The sequence below is a fragment of the Cetorhinus maximus genome, chromosome 23, assembly GCF_964194155.1.
Source record: "Cetorhinus maximus chromosome 23, sCetMax3.hap1.1, whole genome shotgun sequence".
Lineage (NCBI taxonomy): Eukaryota > Metazoa > Chordata > Chondrichthyes > Lamniformes > Cetorhinidae > Cetorhinus > Cetorhinus maximus.
In genome coordinates this window covers 6,581,477-6,606,099 of record NC_135901.1, presented here as the reverse complement: position 1 = coordinate 6,606,099, position 24,623 = coordinate 6,581,477, and the positions used below count along the sequence as shown (strand labels likewise).

The 24,623-nt window shown below is 44.3% G+C and overlaps 1 long non-coding RNA gene and 1 gene segment (V, D, J or C); both read left to right on the top strand.

Moving 5' to 3' along the window:
- Positions 1-953: 953 nt before the first annotated feature.
- Positions 954-16,744, top strand: LOC144698374 (Ig heavy chain C region-like). The segment is given in 7 exon segments: positions 954-1,038; positions 1,314-1,684; positions 2,849-2,900; positions 13,801-14,100; positions 14,315-14,629; positions 15,165-15,560; positions 16,276-16,744. Coding segments are annotated over 7 exon segments (1,911 nt in total).
- A 2,406-nt stretch (positions 16,745-19,150) lies between these two features.
- LOC144696888 (uncharacterized) lies at positions 19,151-20,409 on the top strand. Its single transcript, XR_013580272.1, has 2 exons — positions 19,151-19,790; positions 19,929-20,409. It is a non-coding gene; the product is annotated as an uncharacterized LOC144696888 (long non-coding RNA).
- Positions 20,410-24,623: the final 4,214 nt, after the last annotated feature.

Below are 24,623 nucleotides of genomic sequence, written 5' to 3'. Positions count from 1 at the left end.
AATCATAGAATTGTCTTGAACCCACAGGAATTCCTTGAATATTCTCAGAGTTCTGCACCTCATTTAGCCTGAGGGGTCTCTTATACCCGATTAGCACCGTGTACTGTACAGTTTAATTTGTGCTGATTACGATTATTTAACAGACCCTCTCATAGTTGCCAATGAGTGGAGAAATGACCAGTTCATTACCCGCTTCAGTGGAAGATAAAACATTTATTCTTGTGATATTGTGTAATATGTCGTAAAGCCCTGATATCCTGTGTTCCCAATACCAGTGAATGGTAGACAGCCGGTGGTCAATAAAATTAGTTGCAATGATTTGGATGCTGAAGGATAACTGTGCTGATCTCCGTGTCCGTTCTGATTCATTAACTTCTCTGTCAAAAGTTGATGTAAATTTTACGTTTCTGTGTAAACTTACTGTTTAATTATCAGGCAGGTGGGCTTCTTTTGTCGCTAATTTTCAAAGGGCTGTCATAGGGTCAGGGGCAGTTCGAGAAATGCAATGAGAGACATTGTACAATGTGAGGAGATTCTTCTTATCTCCGGACCCAAATTGTACAGCGATAACCACCCACATTGTTAATAAAATCACTTTTTTCATCTCCCGCATTTAGTTACATAAATCAATAATAATTCCTATGACTGAAGATACTTTATTGCTGGAATGAGATAGAGACCCGGAGTTGCTGCAACAAAGGCTGACAGTCCCTTTATTCCCTGATAATGTAATTTATTGTTTTAGGTTCAGCCCCTTGTGAGGTAGTGTAGAAATAAATGGACTTAATTTACAATGGAATTATATTTTTATTAACAGATGCTCAACTGTAATTTCACCATTAGAACCACTGGAGACTTTACAATAAATCCATTCAGCCAAATATCCCGATACAGATAAAATGTCCACTTTTAACAATAGCCTATTGTAAATATCTGAGTCCATTCTGTTGGGGATGTGGAAGGTGGGGCGTGGATCCAGTCGCCGCCTCCACCAGCGAATCAACAGGCGGCGCCTGGAAACCCGCCCCCTTCTGCCGGGTATTTAAATGCCGCTCACTGGGGCCGGAATCCAACAGTCCGGGAGCTGGTTTGTTCACTGAGTTCTGGACAGAACCATTTTCCCCAAATGACCAGAAAGATGAGGTCGGCGATTTCTCTCAGTTTGTTGCTGACTTTCTTATCCCGTGAGTAGTTTTTATTGTCCAAGTCTCTCAATGTTACTGTCTCAGTGTTAGTCTCTCTCTGGAATGTTACAGAGTCAGGAATCAGTTCACCAGGATTAATCCTCGGGGTTTTTGATATATTTTTTACAGGTGTCCAGTCGGACGTTGTGTTGACTCAGCCAGAGGCAGAGACCGGGCGTCCCGGAGGCTCCCTGAAACTGACCTGTAAAACCAGCGGCTTCGATCTTGGCAGCTACACCATGGGTTGGATCCGACAGGTTCCCGGACAGGGGCTGGAGTGGCTGGTTAGCTACTATAGTTCATCATACGAATACTACGCCCCAGGAATTAAGGATCGATTTACTGCGTCCAAAGACACTTCAAGGAGCACCTTCTCCTTGGACATGACGAGACTGAAGACTGAAGACACCGCCATCTATTATTGTGCAAGACACACAGCGAGAGGAACCAGGGCTGGACCCGAACAAGAACAGATCGAGAGGGACTCAGCAACTTCCATCGTAACCTGACGGTCAGTACTTGTTTTAAATGTAATATTAACTGTAATGATCAGGACCAGACAACAAGGCGCTCCTGACATAAGTAGCACAGCAAATTTAACAGTAAAACTAACAAACCAGTCGATGTAATGAGCTGAGCTTTTGGTTGTGTTGATATTTACTGTTAACAGTTTCCGCAATTACAGACCTGGATATAATATTCATTTTAATATATCTGATACTTGGAGGGAGTCTCTTTTCGTTCAATTTTGTAAACCGCTGCATGAATTCCACTTCTAGATCAGAAGTAAACGTCTATTTGAAGTGAATATTGAGAGGCAGCACTGAGAGAGTGGGTGCAGTTTTTGTGCGGGTGTATTTCACTGTGATACTACAGCAGCGGGTCACAGTGCTGTGCATAGCGACATCCTCATACAAAAACCTCAGAGAAGGACTTTGTTCAAATTCGCGATCACTAACACAGCAGGAACGCCAAAGAAAATCAAATTTAAATAAAATAATGGGTAGAGGTAATATTGGTTTGTCAAAAGATATAACAGTCTTCCGTTTTGTGAGTGTTGACGGACACGCTAAATCTGCAAAGAGGTTTTGAAAGAATTCCATTCACATTGATAAGTATAATCACCAGTACAAGCTGAAATGTCTCACTGATTCACTTTTAGGCGTGTCGGAATCAGGTTTTTGAGAAGGAAGTGAAATTAAATTTCTGTATTTACAGAGAACAGTCTGCCGCAGTATTTGACATGGTGTGTCTCACTGTGATAGCTGGGATGGCACAGCAGTTACTGTCAATACAAAAACCCCTCAGCACTAATTGAGTCTGCCTGGGTCAGTGCTCGCTTTTACAATCCTGCTATATTTACAGTGAAGTATTATTTATGCCCAGAACTGCCCAAAAAACGTGGTATAAAATTGAAAAACTGTGATAATTATCCGTTCATCAGTTGGTGATTTCAGTAACATGTTCATGTGTTACTCTGAATTATAAAACATGAGGATCATTGATGAATAGCTAAAGATATCTACACACGCAAATATAATTTCGCGAAGATTCATCGTGATCTTACTTTGCCTCTGACTTATGAATATTTAAAATAATGGTGGATTTCTGTCTTTTTCGTGCAGGGACAGTTATTGTATGGCACAGCCCAGGGAATGTAACACTGTGACGCTATGGGCTACTGGGGACAAGGGACCATGGTGACGGTGACTGCAGGTAAGAACCACACATTTATTTAGTGATTGTTTTACTTGAGTCTTTGCTTTATATTCTTGTCTATTTTAATAATTCATTCGTTCATTGAAACGTGGGTTTGGTGAATTCTGTATGCAGATTCTTTTACAATGTTTCATGTGATTCTGCTTAAATTGAGTTATATAATTCCACTGTCTTGACAAATGGTGCTGCTGAGGGATTCGGTCCCTGGTTGTTGTGATTTGGTGTTTATCTGCTGAGGATACTGTGTGGCCGGGCGACTTGAAATATCTAACGTTTGTTAAAACAATTTGACGTTTCTGCAATGTTTAATCTCGGTGACATCGAACGCCTGCGGGTTTTACCGTCTGTTGCACAAGGGTTTAAATAGGTTTGAAATCAAACCCAATATTAACAAAATATGCTTAAGTTTCAATATTAATTTATTGAACATGTTCCGCCTACTCACAATGCTGTTGACATTATTCCATATTTCTGTTTAGTTTAATTATTCATTTATTTAGTGACGAGCGTGTTGCCTGGATTCGATATTGAGATTTTCTTGCAATGTTACATTGGATTCTGTTGGAAGTGTTTGTACAATTGAGCTGGTTCTCCATGAAACGGGTTTCAGCCCCTCAGTGATGTGATTTGGTGTTTTTCTCCCGAGAATATTGTGTGTCTGGGTGGCTTTGAATTAGTAGAATTTGTGAAACGGCTTGGCGGTTCTGCATTGTTTCTGCATTGTTTAAACTCGGTGACATTGAGCGGTTACACGTTTTGTGATTGAATGAAAACAGCCTACGCGTTTGTATCTGCTTAAAGCGCGATTGTAGGCAGAAAACAGACAGGTTTCAGAAATGGGAAAAAAGCGTTTAAAGATGTGTTAGAACATTTTGTCTTTATTTTAAGTGATAATTGCAGATTAAACTAAACCATGGATTATGACGCTCATTCGGAACATAATTCGTTACTGCAATCAGAAACTATATAATTAACAAGTTTTCAAGTTGTAGAGTAAAATTATTACAATTCAAATAATTATAATGTGGTAATATTTCTCCATATTGGCTGAACAGCTTTCATATTATCATAATTGATCATTAATCGCCTTTCATAATTTTGTTGTGCACTGCGCACAATTAACATGATTTGGAAAGTTTTTAGGCTGGAAACGTTTTGTGATGATGCATGAAATAATTTCAATAAGAATATACTGATTCTACAGATTTGGTCAATTTCACAAGGGATTTTGAATTATTTTTTATATCCCTGATAACGTTTGCATTGACTTAAAGAGGAGTTTGACATTTCAGCTTGGCAATATGTCTATCCGGTTATCACATTCTTTCTGTGCAGCCGTAACCATATTATTCCTTCAATGTTATTGGGATTTGGATAACGAGACAATTGTCACTAATCTAATCTTAAACAGTTTTCTGGGGGGGGGCGTGGGGGGGTAGAATTCGTTGGCAGTAAATGAATTGTTCTTACATTTTTTTTGAACTGTAGGAAGGTGCAGGCTGCATATGAATAGAGATTGACAAGGAAAAGCTTGAAATTAGAACAGATTAATTTAATTACAAACATTAATGTTAGTTTTGAATTTAATAACAACATCCTGTCTACCATAGCTGTGCTGTACACAGGATAGGATTATAGGAGAAGAACAGATTATATCTGAGATTCATGCTTAATTCTTATTAAATATTAAATTGAAGAACAAAATCTCGATTCAATTTGCTGATTATATTTCAGTATCGCAGATGATCTGAATGAATTGTTCTCATCAAGTTTTATATTGATCAATTTGGATCTTCTTTCAATGAACAATATATGTAACAATTAAAGAATAGGGATTGTTATCTAGGGAACAATTTTATTGATAATAAGTAACTGCCAGGAACATTTTTATACATATAGTTTGGAGTTAAGACAAGCTTCCTTTAGCAAACAGATGATGTTGCAGCTCATAGACACTTAATGCGATGTGACCCCGGCCAGATTTGAAAGTATTTCAAATATTCTACTGATAAATTCGCCATGTGAATTACTCGATGAGAATAGATGGAATTTATGATTTCTCAATGCGTTCAGAAACACGCATAGCTTACAATATTGTTGGTTAAGACAGTGCAGTAGAAGTAGAAGTAAAATAGTAAATCGTGCTTAGATTTAAGTAAAATTGATACACTTGCCTGAACGTTAACATCTAGCAATTTGAAGTTTATTGTTTAACATTGTTTCAGTGTCAGGTTGATTTAAATAAACCCCAATTATTTCACAAAGTACCAGGGAGAAACAGGTTTTCAATTTTTGAAAACCATTTTTAATATTATAGAGTAAAAATCAGCTGACAAGAAAATGAATTGACAATAACAAGATAATTAGCTTACAATATAATATTAGTGATAATTAATTCAACATAAATGTGCTCCAACAATTAAATAGTATACTGGTCATTATGGTGAATGCAAAATCTCAGTGGAGAGAATTTTTAATTGTATCCAAAATTAATTTAGAAAAGAGTGCTTTTCTTACTCAGCTGTGCTCAGCTCGATAAGGTGTTTCGCCTCGATGATTTTATTGGTTCTATTCATACCTAAAATCAAATCAAATCAGCGGGTAATCGGTTTTCAATGTGAGTGTTTCCTGATTTGTTTAATTCTTACCCTGTCATTGAGTCTCTGTTACGGACACCAAATTATCTTGAACCTGTAATTTTTGCTATGCTCATTTTCAGGGTAACTTAAATCCTATATTATTTGGAGATTTGAGACAGATCAGGGAGAATTAGATGGACTTAAAAGGGAATTTTGAAATGAAAATCAGATTAATTTCAAAGAAGTTGTGGAATAATTGTAGTAAATTGACCGTTCATCAATTGGAATCAAACAGCTTGAATGAAATGGACAGATTGAACAGATCTATCTGCTGGGAACTTGATTGTTGCACCATTTGTGTCTGTTCTGTTTCTGTGCACGTGGTCACTGTGCTGGAACCAGGAATCTTCCTGACTGGTTGTTAACCTTCTGGTTCGCTCTCCTGGATTTCAAGAAGTGCAATTTGATTTATTTCTTCAAAAAACTTGTATTTGTGAGAAATGTGAAAGTTTGACTTTTTGACCAGGCGCCTCAGAAATGAGATACCCAACCCATTGTGACAGTCAGAAAGGACAATTCAGAAACGACAGACAGACTGTCGAAGGAGGTTTGGTCGATTTTAAACCAGTGATGTATGTGTCTTGGGAGTGTTCGGTTAGGCAATGCAGAGAGAGTTTTATCCTATTTTAATCCGTGCTGTAGTAGTCCTTGACCTCTTTGGTTGGACAGTGTGGAGTAGGAAATTAGCCTGTATCTTATTTTTAATCCTGTCATAGGATGTTGGGGTCGCTGGCAAGGCCAGCATTTGTTGTCCATCCCTAATTACCCCTTGAGGAAGTGTTGAAATGCCACCTCCTTGAATACTACAGATACACTCACAGTGCTGTTAGGAAAGGAGCTCCAGGATTTTGATGTATTCACAGTGAAGGCACGGCGATATCATTCCAAGTCAGAATGGTGGGTGCCTTGGAGGGGAGCGTATAGGTGGAGGTGTTCCCAAGCACCTGCTGCCCTTGTCCTTCTAGTTAGGAGAGGTTGTGGGTTTTGAAGGTGCTGCTGAAGGAGCCTTGGCGAGTTGCTGCAGTGCATCCTGTATATGGTACACATTGCAGTCACTGTGCGTCTGTGGGGGAGGGTGTGAATGTTTCAGGTAGTGGATGGGGTACCAATTCTGTGGGCTGCTTTGTCCCGGATAGTATCGAGTTTCTTGGGGTTTTTTGAAGTTTCACTCATTGAGGTAAGTGAAATCTATTCCATCCCAGTCCTGACTTGTGCCTTGTATATGGTGAGTTGTCTTTGGGCAATAGGAGTTGAATTACTCGCCAGAGAATTCCCAGCCTCTGACCGCCTCTTGCAGCCACAGCATTTATATCAAAACCGGATTGAACTGTCTCCTGGGCATATTTGATAGGACAATGTGGAGGGAGTTTTATTTTATATCAAACCAGTGCTGTACCTGACCCGGTGTGTTTGACAGTTGAGTGGAGAGTTGGCTTTCTGTTGAATCCCACCCTTGCAGCTGATGACAGGAGTGTACTGGGGGAGGAGTGGGGGCTTTAATCCATATCTTACCTTGTCCTGTTACTGACCTGAGAGTCTTCTCCCTGCAGAGGTCAAACAAACTGAATCAGCATCGAACTAACTGGCTGTGAGTTCTCGAGCCAGATCTGTGAAAATAAATTGTTCCATTGCTCGGTTGAAATGACGAACGTTAATTGTTTTTAACAATATTTCTGGAGAGAACATGTATAAATTTTAATCAATTAATTATGTTTCAGCATTTTGAGTATCAGAAAATCATTGAACGTGAGTGACCTGAACTTGAGCACAATTTCAGAACAAACAGAATCAGGGAGTGACAGTGAGGCTCCAGAGAGCAGCGCCTGTTCTGATCTGATCCGAGGCTGCGAGTTATTTAAATGATTGAAATGGACAATGACCAGGCTCCCGCTCCAAACAACCAGCCGCGGGGGATTTGGGGAAAAGGAGCCGCCATCAAAAACTGAGTCATTGGATTGCCGTCTGCAGGGCATGAATGACAGAAATGAGAGAATGAGAGGATATCGGCCCTTCGATCCTGCCCTCCATTCAGTAAGATCATGGCTGATCTACCTCGACACACTCAGTCTCTTAACCACATACCCTCACTCGCTCACTCTCTCTGTCATGCACACTCACTTTGTCACACTCACACACACTGTCACATTCTCCCTCTCACACTCAAATTCTCTTTAACATGCACACTCTGTCTCTCACACATTGCCTCTCTCCTTCACACACACTCTCACACAGACACTCACATTCTCTCATACACATACTCTCTCAACTATACACACACACACGTGCACACTATCTCTCACACACACATGCACTCTTTCTTTCTCACACATGCACTCTCTCTCACACACACGCACACTCCTCTTTTACGCACAACCACTCTCTCACATACATGTACCCTCTCTCCCACACACATACACACTCACACACATGCACACACTCTCCATTCTCTCTGTCACACACACAGAAACACAAACACATTCCCTCTCACACACACACTTGTTCACTCACACATGCACTCTCTCTTATTCTCTCTCTCTCTGACACAAACACTGGCTCTGTCTTTCACACACTCTTTCTCTCCCACACACACACACGTTCGCTCTCTCACACACTTTCTCTCACACATTTATACTACCAATCACTCACACCCCTACACACTCTCTTTCTTTCTCTCTCTCTCTAACTCTCACACGCACACAGTCGCTCTCTCTCACACACACACACAGCAGCTCTCTCTCACACACACATACTCTCTCTCTCACACACATTTCTCTATCTCAGACACTCTCACACTTATACTCCCTATGACACGCACAGAAAAACACACTGTCCCCCTCTCTCACACACTCTCTCTTTCTCTCTCTCTCTCTCCCACACTCACAAGCACACGCAGTCTTTCTCTCCCACACACACATTCTCCATTTCACACACTCTCACAATTAAACTCCCTATCTCACACACACACACACACTCCGTCTCTCTCTGTCTCTGTCTCTCTCTCTCTCAAAAACACACATACACTTGCATGCACTCTCTCTCTCTCTTTCTCTCACACACACACACACACATTACCACACACAGAAGTGGGCTGAAAATACTAATTGCAGAATGAAAATCCGTTAAGCTGCATGCATGTTCATTGCTCCATTTCTGAGGACCTGTTGTGTAAAATGAAATTACACAGGTGATATCACTGTATATGTGGAGAATTTCCTAGTGTTGAACCAAACATATAGAAACAAAAAAAAGGGAGAGATGTGGCGGACCACAGCCGCCTGGATCCCCAATACTGGTGCACACATGGTGCAAGAAGCCTGTAACCGTCTCCTCCAGCCCCCTCAGTCTGCCTATTCTCGCACTGACACGGGTTTCTCAAAGAAAGGCATGGGTGTTAAAGCAGCTGGCCAGCGATCTACACTGCTGCCTGACTTTACACAGCCGGTGTTACTGAAAGCTGATCAATATGGAGAATCGGGACAAGATCGATTGAGAGGAAGAGGAGGAGGTGGACGTGGTGGAGCCGAATGGAGGAGCCCCCAGCTCGGCTGTGGACAACAGGCAACGGAAAGCTGAGCCGGAGCGGAAAAACATCCGGAGAAACATCGCCTTGATGAGCCTCCTGCACCTGGGTCCCCTCACTACCCACAATCACTCACCCTCACTCACTCACTCATCACTCACTCACCCTCACTCCCTCAGACTGACTCACTCACCCTCACTCACCATCGCTCACTCACTCACACTCGCTCACACTCACTCACTCAACCTCACTCACTCACTCACCCTCACTCACACACCCTCGCTCCCTCACCATCATTTCTTCACCCTCACTCACTGGCCCTCACTCACTGGCCCTCACTCACTGACCCTCGCTCACCCACAGTCACTCACTCACCCTCACTCCCTCACCCTCACTCCCTCACCCTTACTCACTCGCACTCCTCACTCACCCACCCTCACACACCCTCATTCATCCACCCTCACCCACCTTCACACACCCTCATTGACTCACCATCAATTACTCACTCACCCACCATCACTCACCCTCACTGACCCTTATCCACCCAGCTTCATTCACACTCATCCACCCCCCTCACATACCCACTCACCGTCACTCACACACCCACCCTCACAGACCCACCAACACTCACTCACCCGCTCATCTACCCTCATTCAAACACCCACCCTCATTCACTTATCCATCCTCACTCACCCACCTTCAGACACCCACCCTCGCTCACTCACCACCCACCCTCACTCACTCCTTCACTCACCCACGCACCCTCACGCAATCAGCCACCCACCCTCACTCTGTCACTCAGCCACTCTCACTGTCAATCATGCACATCTCACTTACTAGATCACTTTTCCTAAATCGGTGTGTGGGAGGGCGGGACCTGCAGGGAAGAGAGACCTGGAAGCGAGGCCTGAATCCTCACAGTGTCAGAAAGTGGAGCATGGCCGAATGGAGTGATGAGCGTCGGTGGAAAGGTCAGAGAGCCTGGCGAAAGCGCAGAGACCCGTGGAGTAAGTGCAGAGAGCTGGGGGGAAAGGGCAGAGAGGCGGGAGGGGGAAAGGGCAGAGGGGCGGGAGGGGGAAAGGGCAGAGAGGCGGGAGGGGGAAAGGGCAGAGAGGCGGGAGGGAGAAAGGGCAGAGATGCGGGAGGGGGAAGGGAAGGGAGGCGGGAGGGAGAAGGGCAGAGAGGCGGGAGGGAGGAGGGCAGAGAGGCGGGAGGGAGGAGCGCAGAGGGGGAAAGGTTAGAGAGGCGGGAGAGGGAAGGGAAGGGAGGTAGAAGGGAGAAGGGCAGAGAGGCGGGAGGGAGAAGCGGAGAGGGGGAAAGGTTAGAGAGGCGGGAGGGGGAAAGGGCAGAGAGGCAGGGGGGGAAAGGGCAGAGAGGCGGGAGGGGGAAAGGGCAGAGAGGCGGGAGGGGGAAAGGGCAGAGAGGCGGGAGGGGGAAAGGGCAGAGAGGCGGGAGGGGGAAAGAGCAGAGAGGCGGGAGGGGGAAAGGGCAGAGAGGCGGGAGGGGGAAGGGAAGGGAGGTAGAAGGGAGAAGGGCAGAGAGGCGGGAGGGAGAAGCGGAGAGGGGGAAAGGTTAGAGAGGCGGGAGGGGGAAAGGGCAGAGAGGCGGTGGGGGAAAGGGCATAGAGGCGGTGGGGAAAGGGCAGAGAGGCGGGAGGGGGAAAGGGCAGAGAGGCGGGAGGGGGAAAGGGCAAAGAGGCGGGAGGGGGAAAGGGCAGAGAGGCGGGAGGGGGAAAGGGCAAAGAGGCGGGAGGGGGAAAGGGCAGAGAGGCGGGAGGGGGAAAGGGCAGAGAGGCGGGAGGGGAAAGGGCAGAGAGGCGGGAGGGGGAAAGGGCAGAGAGGCGGGAGGGGGAAAGGGCATAGAGGCTGGAGGCGGAAAGGGCAGAGAGGCGGGAGGGGGAAAGGGCAGAGAGGCGGGAGGGGGAAAGGGCAGAGAGGCGGGAGGGGGAAAGGGCAGAGAGGCGGGAGGGGGAAGGCAGAGAGGCGAGAGGGGGAAAGAGCAGAGAGGCGGGTGGGGGAAAGAGCAGAGAGGCGGGAGGGGGAAAGGGCAGAGAGGCGGGAGGGGGGACAGCAGAAGGGGAAAGGGCGAGGGGCAGAAGGGGAAAGGGCGAGGGGCAGAGGGGGAAAGGGCGGGGGGGGTAAGGACAGGGAGGCGGGAGGTGGAAAGGGAAGAGAGGCTGAGGGGGGAAAGGCAGAGAGCCGTGGAATAAGTGCGGAGAGCTGGGGGAGAAATGGCAGAGAGGCGAGGGGGAAAGGGCAAAGTTGCGGGGGGGGGAAAGTGCAGAGATGCCGGGGCGGAAAGGGCAGAGAGACCCGAGGGGAAAGGGCAGAGAGCCAGGTGTTTAAGGGTGCAGAGAGGCGGAGGGTGGGGGAAGGGCTGAGAGCCGGGCTATAGCGGGGAGATCCGGGCGATAGCAGTTGCGAGCCGAGGCCCCAGGCGCCCTGGGCCCGACTCTCTCTTTCTCTCCCTCTCTCTCTCTCTCTCTCATTGTCTCTCCTCCTCCTGAAATCCTTTCCATTCCCGGGGAAAGGCACTCAGTACCTGGCATAAAAGGGAGACAATGTCTCTGTGCGCTTCCCCCTGGCTCCCTGCGCCTTTCTCCAGAGGGTGGTCGCTGCCCCTCCAAACACAACCTGTTTGTCTCCCACTTTTACTGCTGATAGGCTGACTAGCGGGCCTATCAGCAGCTAACGGGATAGAAGGCTCGCCTGTGATTGGAGGAGCAGCTCCTTCCAGAAATCTTGAACTCCACTTACCCGCCTTACCAGCATTTTGAACAACGGCTCCAGGATCCATATAGAGGGGCTTCGGGGGCCACAATCCAGCCGCGGGACACGGATTGGACAATAAAGGAAAATAAGGAAATGGGCAGAGAAGTTGGCCAAATATCTTGGCCTGAACGAGGTGGTTGCTTAAATAGCAGAGGCATTGGTTTTAATTTTCCAAACTCCCCTAGATTGTGGAAAGGTCTCATCAGATTGGAAAATAGTGAATGAGGCTTTTATATCAAATAAAGGAGGTAAAGGGAAAGCAAGAATCGACAGGCCAGTTAGTTTAACATCTGTCCGAGCGAAAATGCTGGAATTTATTATTAAGGATCCTATCACCGGTCACTAAGAAAATCCAAATGCAATTATGTAGATCCATCATGGTTTTGTGACAAGTGCAGTGCCACAGGGATCAATGCTGCGGCCTCAACTATTTACAATTTATATCAATGACTTGAATGAAAGGACTGAATGAATTTGCGAAATTTGCTGATGACACAAAGATAGAGAGGAAAGTAAGTGGTGAAGAGGGGATAAAGGTCAGCAAAGGGATATAAATAGATTATAGGAGTTGGCAAAAAATGACAGATGCCGTATAATGTGGGAAAATATAAACTTGTCCAGTTTGGCAAGAAGAATACAAAAGCAGCATATTATTGAAAAGGAGAGATATTGCAGAACCCTGAGGTACAGAAAGATATGGATCCCTTGGTGCATGAATCACAAAATGTTACAATGCAGGAACAACAAGTGATGAGGAAGGCAAAGGGAGTGTTGTCATTTATTACAAGGGGAATAGAATATAAAAGTAAAGATGTTCTGCTATAGTTTAACAGGGCGTCGATGAGACCTCGTCTAAATTACTGTGTCCAGATTTAGTCTCCTTTAAGAAAGGATATAAAAGCATTAGAAGCTGTTCAGAGAATATTCATTCAAATGATACTGGGAGGTGTTGTCGGTTAACTTATGAGGAAAGTTTGGGTAGGCTGGGCCTGTATCTATTGGAGTTTAGAAGAATGAGAGCTGATTTTATTGAAACATATAAAATCCTGGGGAAAATTGACAGGGTGGATGCTGAAAGGATGTTTCCACTTGTGGGAGAGACTAACGATAGGGAACACAGTTGAAAAATAAGAGGTCTCCCATTCTGGCAGAAATGAGGAGATTTTATTTTTCTCTCAAAGGGTAGTGAAAGTTTGGAACTCTCTTCACCAGAGTGCGACGGAGGAGAAGTCATTAATATTTCAAGGCAGAGGTAGAGAGATTCTTCATTGACAAGGGAGTCAAAGGTTAGCGGAGAATAGGCGGGAATATGGAGTTAACGCCACAATCAATCAGCTATGATCGGAGTGAATGGTGGAGGAGGCTCGAGAGGCAGAATGGCCTACTCCTGCTACTGATCCGCATGTTCATATGTATATACGATGGGAAAATGTCGTACTTACTGTAACTGGTATTCAGTTTAGAGTTCTATGGTCATTATATAGGTACCATTACAAAGGTACTTTCGAAGGGTCTTTGCTATTCTTTGTTTTGGGGGGACGTGGAGAAGGGAGGGGGCATCAGCCAATTTGAGCAGAGCCAATTTCCAAACTGCAATGATATGAATGACGAGACAATTTCTCTATCACCAAGTGCTGTTGATTGAGAAATAAATGGTGGCGAAATAATGGGGGAAATCCTCTGCTCTTCCATCTTAATCCACTGAAGGGTACGTCATTCAGATGACATCAAAATGTTCTATTTTAGTCATGGGATAGGGGCGGAAAAAGAGGTGTGGGTTTCTAAAGAGGTTCCGACAGATGAGGATCACCAAATGATGGAAATAATAAATGATCAAATGTGGATGTGGGTTTTAGTTGGAATATATTAGGATATGTTTATAGTTATAGTCAAATTTTGAGTTGTTTGGTGACTTAATGATCACAAATCACAGAGTCTAACTTGCTCAATCGGCCATTCTTTCCCAGCGACACCGTCTTCGCCCACTCTCTACAGCCTGGTCTCCTCCAGTCAGCAACACAACACCGACGGCTCCGTCACCTACGGCTGTTTGGCGATGGACTACTCCCCAGAAATCACTAGCCTGACCTGGAAGAAAGATGGGCAGCCGATCACCACTGGATTTAAGACTTACCCGTCAGTGAGAAACCAGAAGGGAACCTTCACCCTGAGCAGCCAGTTAATCATCACCGAGTCAGAGGGGGAATGCAGCAAAATCAAGTGTGAGGTTCAATACAGCGGCTCAGCCAAGAGCATTCGAATGCAATGTAAGTGTTGGGGAACCTGTGAGAAACAGAAAGGCTGTAATTGACCTGTATAGGACCTTGGTTATAATACATTTATAGTACTCTGCACAGTTTTGATCCCTGGAAATTCCAGGTTAGTGTCCATTGACCGCAAAGAGCCTGTTAAAATATAAGAACTCATTGTATCTGTTATCAATTTCTTCTGCAAGAAATGGCTAACCTGTGTTTTTTGAAGGCCCTGCTTCTGGCTTACTTCCAACTGTTCTCCTCACCGTGAGTTCCCGGGAAGAAATCACAACCAACAAATTTGCCACCGCCGTCTGCTCAATCGTCGATTTCCGTCCAAAGTCAATGACCGTGAAGTGGCTGAAGAATGGACAACCCATGGATTCAGGAATTGTCACCTCTCCCGCCTTTGAAGTGAAGGGGACCTTCTCGGCGACCAGTCGGCTGAATGTCTCCGCTGGGGAATGGTTCACCGACGCGGTCTATACCTGTCAGGTCACTCATCAAGGGGTCACCCAAAGTCGAAACGCCACCAAGTGTGAGGGTAAGAAATACAAACCGAGGAAGCAATAGATCATTCTGCTCTCCGATGTTAATCAAATCAGGAATTTATTGGAGTTAGTAGACGGAACAACTTCTAATTTACTATCATGTAGTTATTGTTTAATTCCGATGTAAGGGCTGCATTCGGATTGTTCACCATTCAGGATTTTATCACGTCACGTCTCTGCATTGACGTCATAGAGTGAGTGAGGTGGACTTGACATTAGCTTTACCCTGAGTCAGCTGATCATATTTGGAGAGGCAGAAGGTGTCTGGAACCCTTCACTGGTAACAGCTTCGGGTTAGAGTGTTGGAAAGTGCATCCACCCTATTTATAAAACGGCTTTCAGTACTGCATTCCAGGGCCCAGGAATGGTACATTTGTAATGGGACTGGGGCAACATAGATTCATGAGAATGTTACCGGGGCTGAAGGACTTAAATTATGAGAACGATTTACACAGACCAAGCTGGTTTTCCATTGTGTAAAGAAGATTAAAGACGATAGTTAGAGGTTGATATGTCTAAGGTGATTTATTCTCCTTCAGGGAGTGAAGGCTGAATACTGCTGTCCTGCTTCTGAAGGTGAAACTTTGGTTGATTTTCATTTCTGTCTCACAGGTGATCACGACTGCCGCAATGATCCCACAATTACTCTACTGCCACCGCCAATAGAACAGGTCTTACTGGAGGCGACCGTGACATTAACCTGCATCGTTTCTAATGCTCCTTATGGAGTCCTCGTGTCCTGGACACAAGAGAAGAAGCCTTTGAAATCAGAGATCGCCGTCCAACCGGGAGCGGATCCTGACAGCGTGGTCAGCAACGTAAACATCTCGACACAAGCCTGGCTGAGTGGGGCTGAGTTCTACTGCAAGGTGAGCCATCAGGATCTGCCGACTCCTTTAAGAAATTCCATCCACAAGGAACAAGGTGAGTGGTGAAATTGAAGCAATAAGTTGTTCAATGTGTCTATTTCCAGTGTCAGTGTAAGGATCAATATTTACTATTCAGTGTATTCATGGTCTACTCTGATTAGCAATTTCGCCAACTAAACGCTCTGGGTCTGTGGAATTTCAGGGGGAAATTGATAAGTAGATGAATGAACAATGAATTGAAGGCTGTGCCATTGGGTTTAGATGAAGCAAGATGGGAGGAGCCTGGTGCGAAGCTGAAACACCAACATAAACCAGTTGGGCAGAATGGCCTGTTTATGTGCTGTAACCTTTGAGAAACTTTCTCGTCCAACCCCATAAGTTCTCAGGGAAAAGGATTGTGTCCACCTCTGCTCCGAGCTGGAAAACCGGACAGATCCCAAAGTATTTTATTTATTAATTAATGGGATGTGTGCGTCGCTGGCTGGGCCAGAGTTTATTGCCCATCTCTAATTGCCCTTGACAAGGTGGTGGTGAGCTGCCTTTTTGAACCGCTGCAGCCCATGTGGTGTAGATACACCCACAGTGCTGTTAGGGAGGGAGTTCCAGGATATTGATTCAGCTATAGTGAAGGATCGGTGATATATTTCCAAGAAGTGGATAATCAAACCCTTAATATTCATCACAAAACACGTTTCTCTCACATCTAACCAGCGGTTTCATTGTCTACGAAAGTATCCAGTTTATTGACATTTATTGTACATTTTCTGCAGATAAAGACCTGCGGGAACCGTCCGTTTCTGTCCTCCTGCCCTCGGCAGAAGATGTCTCCGCTCAGAGATTCGTCTCCCTCAGCTGCTTAGTGAGAGGTTTCTCACCCCGAGAGATCTTCGTCAAGTGGACCGTTAATGACAAGCCGGTGAATCCCGGGAACTACAAGAACACCGAGGTGGTGGCGGAGAAGGACAATCGCTCCTTCTTCATGTACAGCCTGTTATCCATTGCAGCGGAGGAGTGGGCCAGCGGCGCTTCTTACTCCTGTGTGGTGGGACATGAAGCGATTCCCTTGAAGATCATCAATAGAACGGTTGATAAATCCAGCGGTAAACCGAGTTTTGTGAACATTTCCCTTGCACTGATGGACACCGTTAATTCATGTCAATGAGAATCTCTCGGTTACATTTCAAACTTCAATAAAAAAATAATAAAGTCCTTTTCTCCAATCATGATTTAAATACACAATTGTTTAATCAATGTTGTTTTCCACTTTTGCTAATGTTAGACCTGTTTAGTTAAAATCGGATATTTACAGGGCTCACACCCAAGTCTTGTACACCCAGTGCTCGCAGCTCAGATACACCCTGGGTTAGAGACAGAGTAAAGCTCATTCATTAAGGGATTCTGCAAAATAACATCACCAGCTCTCCTCCCGCTAAGGAGAAATCTGACAATTCCCATTTCCGACAAACAAACACAGTGCATTTAGATCTTGGTGTTCCTGCTTCTCTTGTTGCCCATCCCTTTAAAATGGATGTCAGCTTTAAGCTGCTGCACCACACCCACTGGGAACTGAAGTGGAGTCACACAGAAACATGTTCCAACAATCCCCCATCAGGGAGAGGGGGGAGGGAAATTGTTAACCCACTGTACCCCCTCTTCCCCAACAGAGAGAGGGGGAAGGGAAATTGTTAACCCACTGTACCCCCACTTCCCCAACAGAGGGAGGGGAAGGGAAATTGTTAACCCACTTTACCCCCACTTACCCAACAGAGAGAGGGGAAGGGGACATTGTTAACCCACTGCACCCCCACTTCCACAACAGCGGGTGGGGGGGAATTGTTTAGCCACTGTACCCCATTTTCTCAACAGAGAGTGGGGAAGGGAAATTGTTAACCCGCTGTACCTCCACTTCCCCAACAGAGAAAACTGAAAAGAAAATTTTAAGCCAATTTTACCTCCACTTGCTAAACAAAAAAGACGAGGAAGGACATTGGTTAACCCGGTGTGTCTCCACCTTCTCAGCAGAGAGAACCGAAAGGGAAATTGCCTAGACAACCAGACAGAGCAAAACTATTAGCTCACTGGACCCTCACTCACCAAGCAGTGAATCTGGAAGGGAACGGGTCTCTACTCAGTTACCAACAGTCCAAGTCGGCTTCCAGCTTACTGGCCACAGATTTTAAACTCCCATCATGCTGAGGATGTTGTAAAAACATATATTTATGCAACATAATTTGAAGATGTTTTAACACTCTTGTTCCTGTTAAGATTATGCTAAGATTGATTTCCCATAATCCGAATCTAAACTGGTGATTGAATCCTCCCTGGGTTGTTCAAGGTTGTGTCCCTGAATTTTATGAGACACATGGTTGATTGTTTGCATTCGTTCACCTGATATCACCTTGCATCTCACAGAAAACACGTTTATACACAGAACATTGAAAATATTCACCAAACTTTTCACCATCAAGGTCAGACTCGATCATTTGCACTGGTGAAATTCGGAAAAATAGTAAAAATACACACAGCTGACAAAAATGGACAGACACAAACACGCGTACACACACACATAGGCACAGACACACAGACACAAACACACACAGGTACAGGCAGACACATTTACACCCACACATGCGCAGCCACACAAACACAGGCAGACACACATAGACAAATACAGACACACGTGCACACACATGCACACACGCGCGCACAATCACAAACACTTGGGTGCAGATGCACAAACATACACAGACACACACGTACACGCAATCACACACATAAACAAATACACACGCACACAATCACACACATACAGAAATACACACACAGACACACTCGCTCACACACATATCCACAATCACACACACAAACAGATAAAACCAGACAAGCAGACTCATACAAGGACACAAAGCACAAATGTAACGATTAGCATATGCATTATCACACGTTCACAATGACATAAATACAGACATAAAGATACACACTATCGTACACATTAAAACAAATGCATGGACACACATTAACACATGCACACATATGAGCAGACGACACCCAGGCACAAAAACACAGAGGAACAGACTAACACATTCACAGACACACATGTAGACACAAACATGAATATACTCATACACACTAGAAAACAAAAAACATACGTCAGTACCAATGAAAACATAAACACACATTGATACATAGTTCTAAATATCGATCAACACACAAATGCACATATTAAAAACTCTCTCTCTCTCGCTGTGTCACACACACACACACACACACACATACACACACAGACGCTGTGAGGCAGACATTAATATGCTGACATACACGTGGAACACAAAAAGAAACATTAACACTCATATTAGCAGGCACACATTAAACAGGTAAACACAGATAGTAATAAGTAAATATAGAAATCAAAACATAAACACACACAATAACACACTCATACATCCACATTGGCAGAAAAACAAAATATACGTAAAGAAGCAGACACAAAAATACACAAATCAGCACACATTGGCACATGAACACAGACATTAACACACATGTACACCTATGGACACTCAAACAAACTAATGCAAAGCGCGACATACTCATGCAGACACACACAAAAGCTAAAGCACAACACAAACGCCAGGCGATTGAAGAAAGTATAATTCAAATGCACTTTTTAACGGGCATATCCTCCGGCAATTGTCTCTATTACCCGATAAACACACTGAAAAAATGCTCTTACTGAGAAACTGATTTAAGTTAATGACGCACCAAACATTCCCATCACAAATAAACAAACAAGATGGGAACTCACATCCGAGCTTTTAAAAAGCAACGTTCACAGTTTCCAAATAAGTAGCTCAGTGAATCTCTCCCGATACCCATCATAATATTCTCCAATAATAGATCGTACGAACTGTTCGAAAATGAATTGATACTGGAGAAAAGTTGCCATATTTTCCGACACGGACTGTACAAAGATTGTAAAGGAAGAACAGCTGTGGAGATAGTTACAGAAATGGGTTACTGAGTGTCACGAACTTAATAGTAGATATACATTGAACATTGAATACACTAATAACTTAGGAAAGAGTAAAGGAAATGTTTAAAAAATGATATCCTAGATTAATAAACAATCTAATAATATCTCCTCGGATATATCCCTGTAGATTCCACAGACCGCATCTGGACTGAAGACTCTGAGGATGATAACGGCAATATCTGGACAACCGCTTCTACATTCATCATCCTGTTCTTCCTGAGCATTTTCTACAGCGCTGCCGTCACTCTGGCGAAGGTGAGAAGATTCAATCCACTCACACTTCAAACTGACAGAAGCGGTTTGAAAAATCTCTCAATGTTTCATTAATTAAAACTCTAACATAATTGTCCTAGATCATAAAGATCTGCTTCATTATTTCATCCTCTTTTACAGATCAAGTGACCAGTTGAATTTTGGACACCGTAGATTTTCCTCAGCTCTTTACTGAGATCTCTGTACTCCGAATTTAAAATATGTCCTCTCGGTGATTCTAAAACTGAAATACCTTCAGCTTATGTTTCCGAATTTGTAACTGAGACAATGATAGACGATATTTCCATTTCTCTGTTTCAAATGTGCGAGATAATTATGATTGCATTGCAATAGCAGCTTATAATTTCCCAGTCGTTTGAATTCCCTGTGTAAATAAGTAACTTTTTTCATTCCTCGTCCACAATTACTCCCTTCCCTTTATATTGAGCTCCTGTTTTCTCTTTCTGGTGTCTGTTACAGTTGTACACACAGGTGGCAGCTCAGAGCAAATGTGCTCTGTTCTCAATGTGACTCTCAGTCATTATATTCACTTCAGTTAACTTTAAAATAAACTTCCCTGTAAAATGTTCTCTGAAATTGTTAATAAATCATGAATGTGAAACGAACTGACTTTGCTGAACTCCTTTCTCTCAGGCCCATCGACACCGCTCCATTTTCCCTATTATACTGTTTTCCCCCCTTTCCCAGGCAGGTATTTTTAACCAGTCCTGTCTGGGATGTGAAACAAAAACTGCAAATGCTGGAAAAATTCAGCAGGTCTCACAGCATCTGTGGAGTCAAAAAACAGGGTTAACGTTTCGAGTCCTTATGACTCTTCTTCAGAGCCCAAGGTCCTTCAGTGAAAGAGTCACTGCGACACCCAGCGACCCATCGGTGTTACTACACCTTTACTTCTGCCTTTTTTCTGGCAAACCCCAGAGGCAGAATGATTGCACAGCGAGGAGAACCTCGGTGATTTCACTCATACTCAGGCCTGTCACAGTCACATGTCAGGTAATAGTAAACAGCAGGTGTCTGCTTCATCAGAGGCCCATACAGGACAGTATATGGTGGACGAAAGTTTCCTTTACACTGTCCCATTAAACACTCCCAGGGTCGGTGCAGCAGGGGTTAGATAGGGAGTAAAAGTTTTTTTTTAATCTCTTTACCCTTTCATGAGGTGTGGGTGTCGCTGGCAAGGCCGCCCAGAACAGCCCGGCTTCCGAGGCCATTTCAGAGGGCAGTTAAGTGTCAGTCAGGTTGCTGTCGACCTGGAATCACATGAAGACCAGGCCGGGTAAGGATGGCAGATTCGCTTCACTAAAGGACATTAGTGCAGCAGATGGATTTTTACGACAATCGGTGATAGTTGTCATGGTCACCATTACTGAGGCTAGTTTTCAATCCCAGGTTTTAATAATTGAATTCACATTCCAGCAGCTGCCATGTTGGGATTTGAACCCATGCGCCCAGAGCATTCGTCTGGACTCTCTCCACTTTGTCCAATTAAACACTCACAAGGCAGAGACGTCACAGGCCACCTTCTCAATGCAATTAGGGATGTGCAATAAATGCTGGCCCAGAAAGCCACGCCCACATCGCATAAATGAATAAGAAAAAATACACAAATACCGCAGACTGAACCGTTGACACAAACCATGGGAGATTCCTAGAGACTAGGGCCGATCTGACACAGTCACATTATCGAGCAGTAATCCTGCAAATTATTACCACAGTTTGGGGCTTATTAGGAACACCAGGGAGCAAAAATAGTGGAAATTCCCAGGCTGCCAGGCGCAACAAACAACTGAATTCACGGAACATCACCCCAGGGATCCTCTCTCCCTGCTCCATTCCCTCTCATACCTTTCTTCTGAACTCACTGAACATCACCCCAAGGATACTCTCTCCCTTCTCCATTCATCCTGATACCATTCTCCTGAACTCACTGAAGATCATCCCAGGGATCCTCTCTCTCTGCTCCATTTCCAGGCCTGCTGTTATCCAGTAACCTCCCACACAAATAGTTTTCGAATATTTATTTTTGTAAATGGGATAACTTAGATCAAACATGTGCATAACATCCAGCCCATTAGAAATATTGGGTTCAAAATAACAAATATAAATTGTTTCTATGATTGCACATATAGAACTGGAACACACCATCGCACCGAGTGAATCCACTGTCAGTTTACATGTTGCTCAGTGAAAATTTCAATCATCCTTGACTTTTTGGCATTTGCGCACTGAGCCGGGAAGCAGTCTGGACTCAAAGAACATGTGAACATATGAACTCAGAGCAGGAGTAGGCCACTCGGCCCTTCAAGCCTTCTCCGCCATTCAATAAGATCATGGCTGATCTGATTGAAACCTGCTGCTTACCCCGATCACCTTTCACCTCCTTGTTGATCAAGAATCAATCTAACTCTGCCTTCAAAATATTCAAAGACTCTGCTTCCACTGCCTTTTGAAGGAGAGAGTTACAAGTACTCACGACCCTCTGAGAAAAAAACTTCTCTCATCTCTGTCTTAAATGAGCGATCCCTTATTTTTAAACAGTGACCCCTAGTTCTAAATTCTCCCACAAGACGAAAGATCCTCACCACATCCACCCTGTCAAGACCCCTCAGGATCTGAAAGATTTCAATCAAGTCGCCTCTTAACCTTCTAAACTCCAGCGGATGTAGGCCTAGCCTGCCACCTTTCCTCACAAGACAAGCCGCCCATTCTTGGTATTAGTTCAGTAAGCCTTCTCTGAACTGCTTCTAACGCATTTACATTTTCCTTAAATAAGGAGGCCAATACTCTACACTGTACTCCTGATATCACTGTCCTGTACAACTGAAGTATAACCTTCTTATTTCAATTCCCCCTCACAGCAAATGATAACATTCTATTAGCTTTCCTAATTACTTGTGCCTAAACAGTTCAGCATTTTTCAATTTCTGTCAGACCTTCTTAATAGCTTTGCACATCTGGAAAGTATTCTCCCATGTTCTATCTTTGTTACCCTGACGTGTCTAAATCTCTTCACAGCCGAGATACTCCTCCCCACAGTTTACATTTCCACCGCTTCCATCAGCTAATCTTTATCCACAGGCACCAGCAGGGATCGAACTCACAGCATCTGGGTTGATAAGTCCACTATTTTAACCACGGGTTACGCCAACCGCGCCAGAAAGGTTAAGGTCCTCTTCCAACTCTTAAACCTACTGGTATTCTCTGTGCCATTTACTATGAAGATGCATAACGAAAGTGAGTAAAGTTTATGATGGTAAAAATGCATTCATCTCCCTCAGGGAACTGAATCATATTGACACACGCAGAGGAACACACACAGACATAGACACCGATAGTGACAGCGGCCTAAGGAGAGACAAACATCCAGAAATCAAGGATGTCACCAAATTGGCTCCGTTTTTGTTCCATTTCCAACTGCAAATTTGGTGAATGCCGACAGATGAACGGAAATGAAAAATACAGGGAAGCGTTTGAAAGGTTTTTTTAGTCCATTTAATGGATAATCATTTACTGTAACTCATTCTTAAAACCAGAACTGTGAGAAATGTAAACTAATAAATGTAGATTGCAGGTTCAAAATGTTGGATTTTCACCTGTACCAGGAAACTCTAAAGGGTTTCAAACCCATTACATAAGCAAGTCAGTTCCGTACATCGTCGCCATGTACCTTTTAATGTTCTGTACATAAAAGGACAGAGTGGTTACAGAAGGGAATGAAGAAATGCAGCCCCATCTATTCCTCGCTGTCCTACAATTTCTGCTGCCTCTCCTCGATCTTTCCGCCAGAATGGAGCACTGCACACGGAGCGCACACAGTGGGGACATGATTGAGGTGCATAAAATTATGAGGGGCATAATAGGGCACACAGGAACGAACTTTTCCCCTTGGTGGACGGATTTTAAGGTAAAGGGTAGGAAGTTTAGAGGGGATGCGAGGAAGAATTTTCTCACCCAGAGGGTGGTGGGAATCTGGAACTCACTGCCTGAAAGGGTGGTAGAGGCAGAAACCCTCATAACATTTAAGAAGTATTTGGATGTGCACTTGCGATGCCATGGTATACAAGGCTATGGGCCTAGTGCTGGAAAATGGGATTAGAATAGTTAGGTATTTGTTTGACCGGCGCAGACTCGATGGGCCGAATGGCCTTTCTCTGTGCTGCAGCCCTCTCCAACTCAATGACTGAAGGGTGTGGCAAAATTGATTCGAAATACGGACAGTCTGAAACTCTGGCAGCGATGGGATTTCAAGCCACGCCTCCATAGAGTCTGAAACTTAAATCCAGCGCCTTAGACCGCTCGGCCACTGCGACGTCTAAAATTGTCATTGCCTTGACTGGAAATTTCAAACGCCATCCACTTTGTAACGCTCAGTAACTGAACGGCCTCCAATGTAAAAACATACGGAAAGAAACAATCTCTTCTTGCATCTTCCCAACCTGCTTTTTCTCCCTGAACCTTTTTATTATGAAGCTACACAACTAATGTGAATGAAGTTTGCGATGGTAAAATGCGTCCACCCCCTCGTGGAACTGAACCGAATTGATATCTTCCAGATCCGAACCATTGGCTGTGCAACATAAAAGCCCCTTTAAAATTGTAACCTTAATTTTCTGTTTCCTCTCCTCTCCGACGAAAATGAATCACTTCACACTTCCAGACATGAAATTTCAGCTGCCACTTGTCCGTCGAAATGGATTTGTTGAAGAACCCGAAAGGAGAACCGACTCAAACTTGACAATCAGACACATAGACACAAGAACAAAGAAGAAAAGTACAGCACAGGAACAGGCCCTTCGGCCCTCCAAGCCTGCGCCA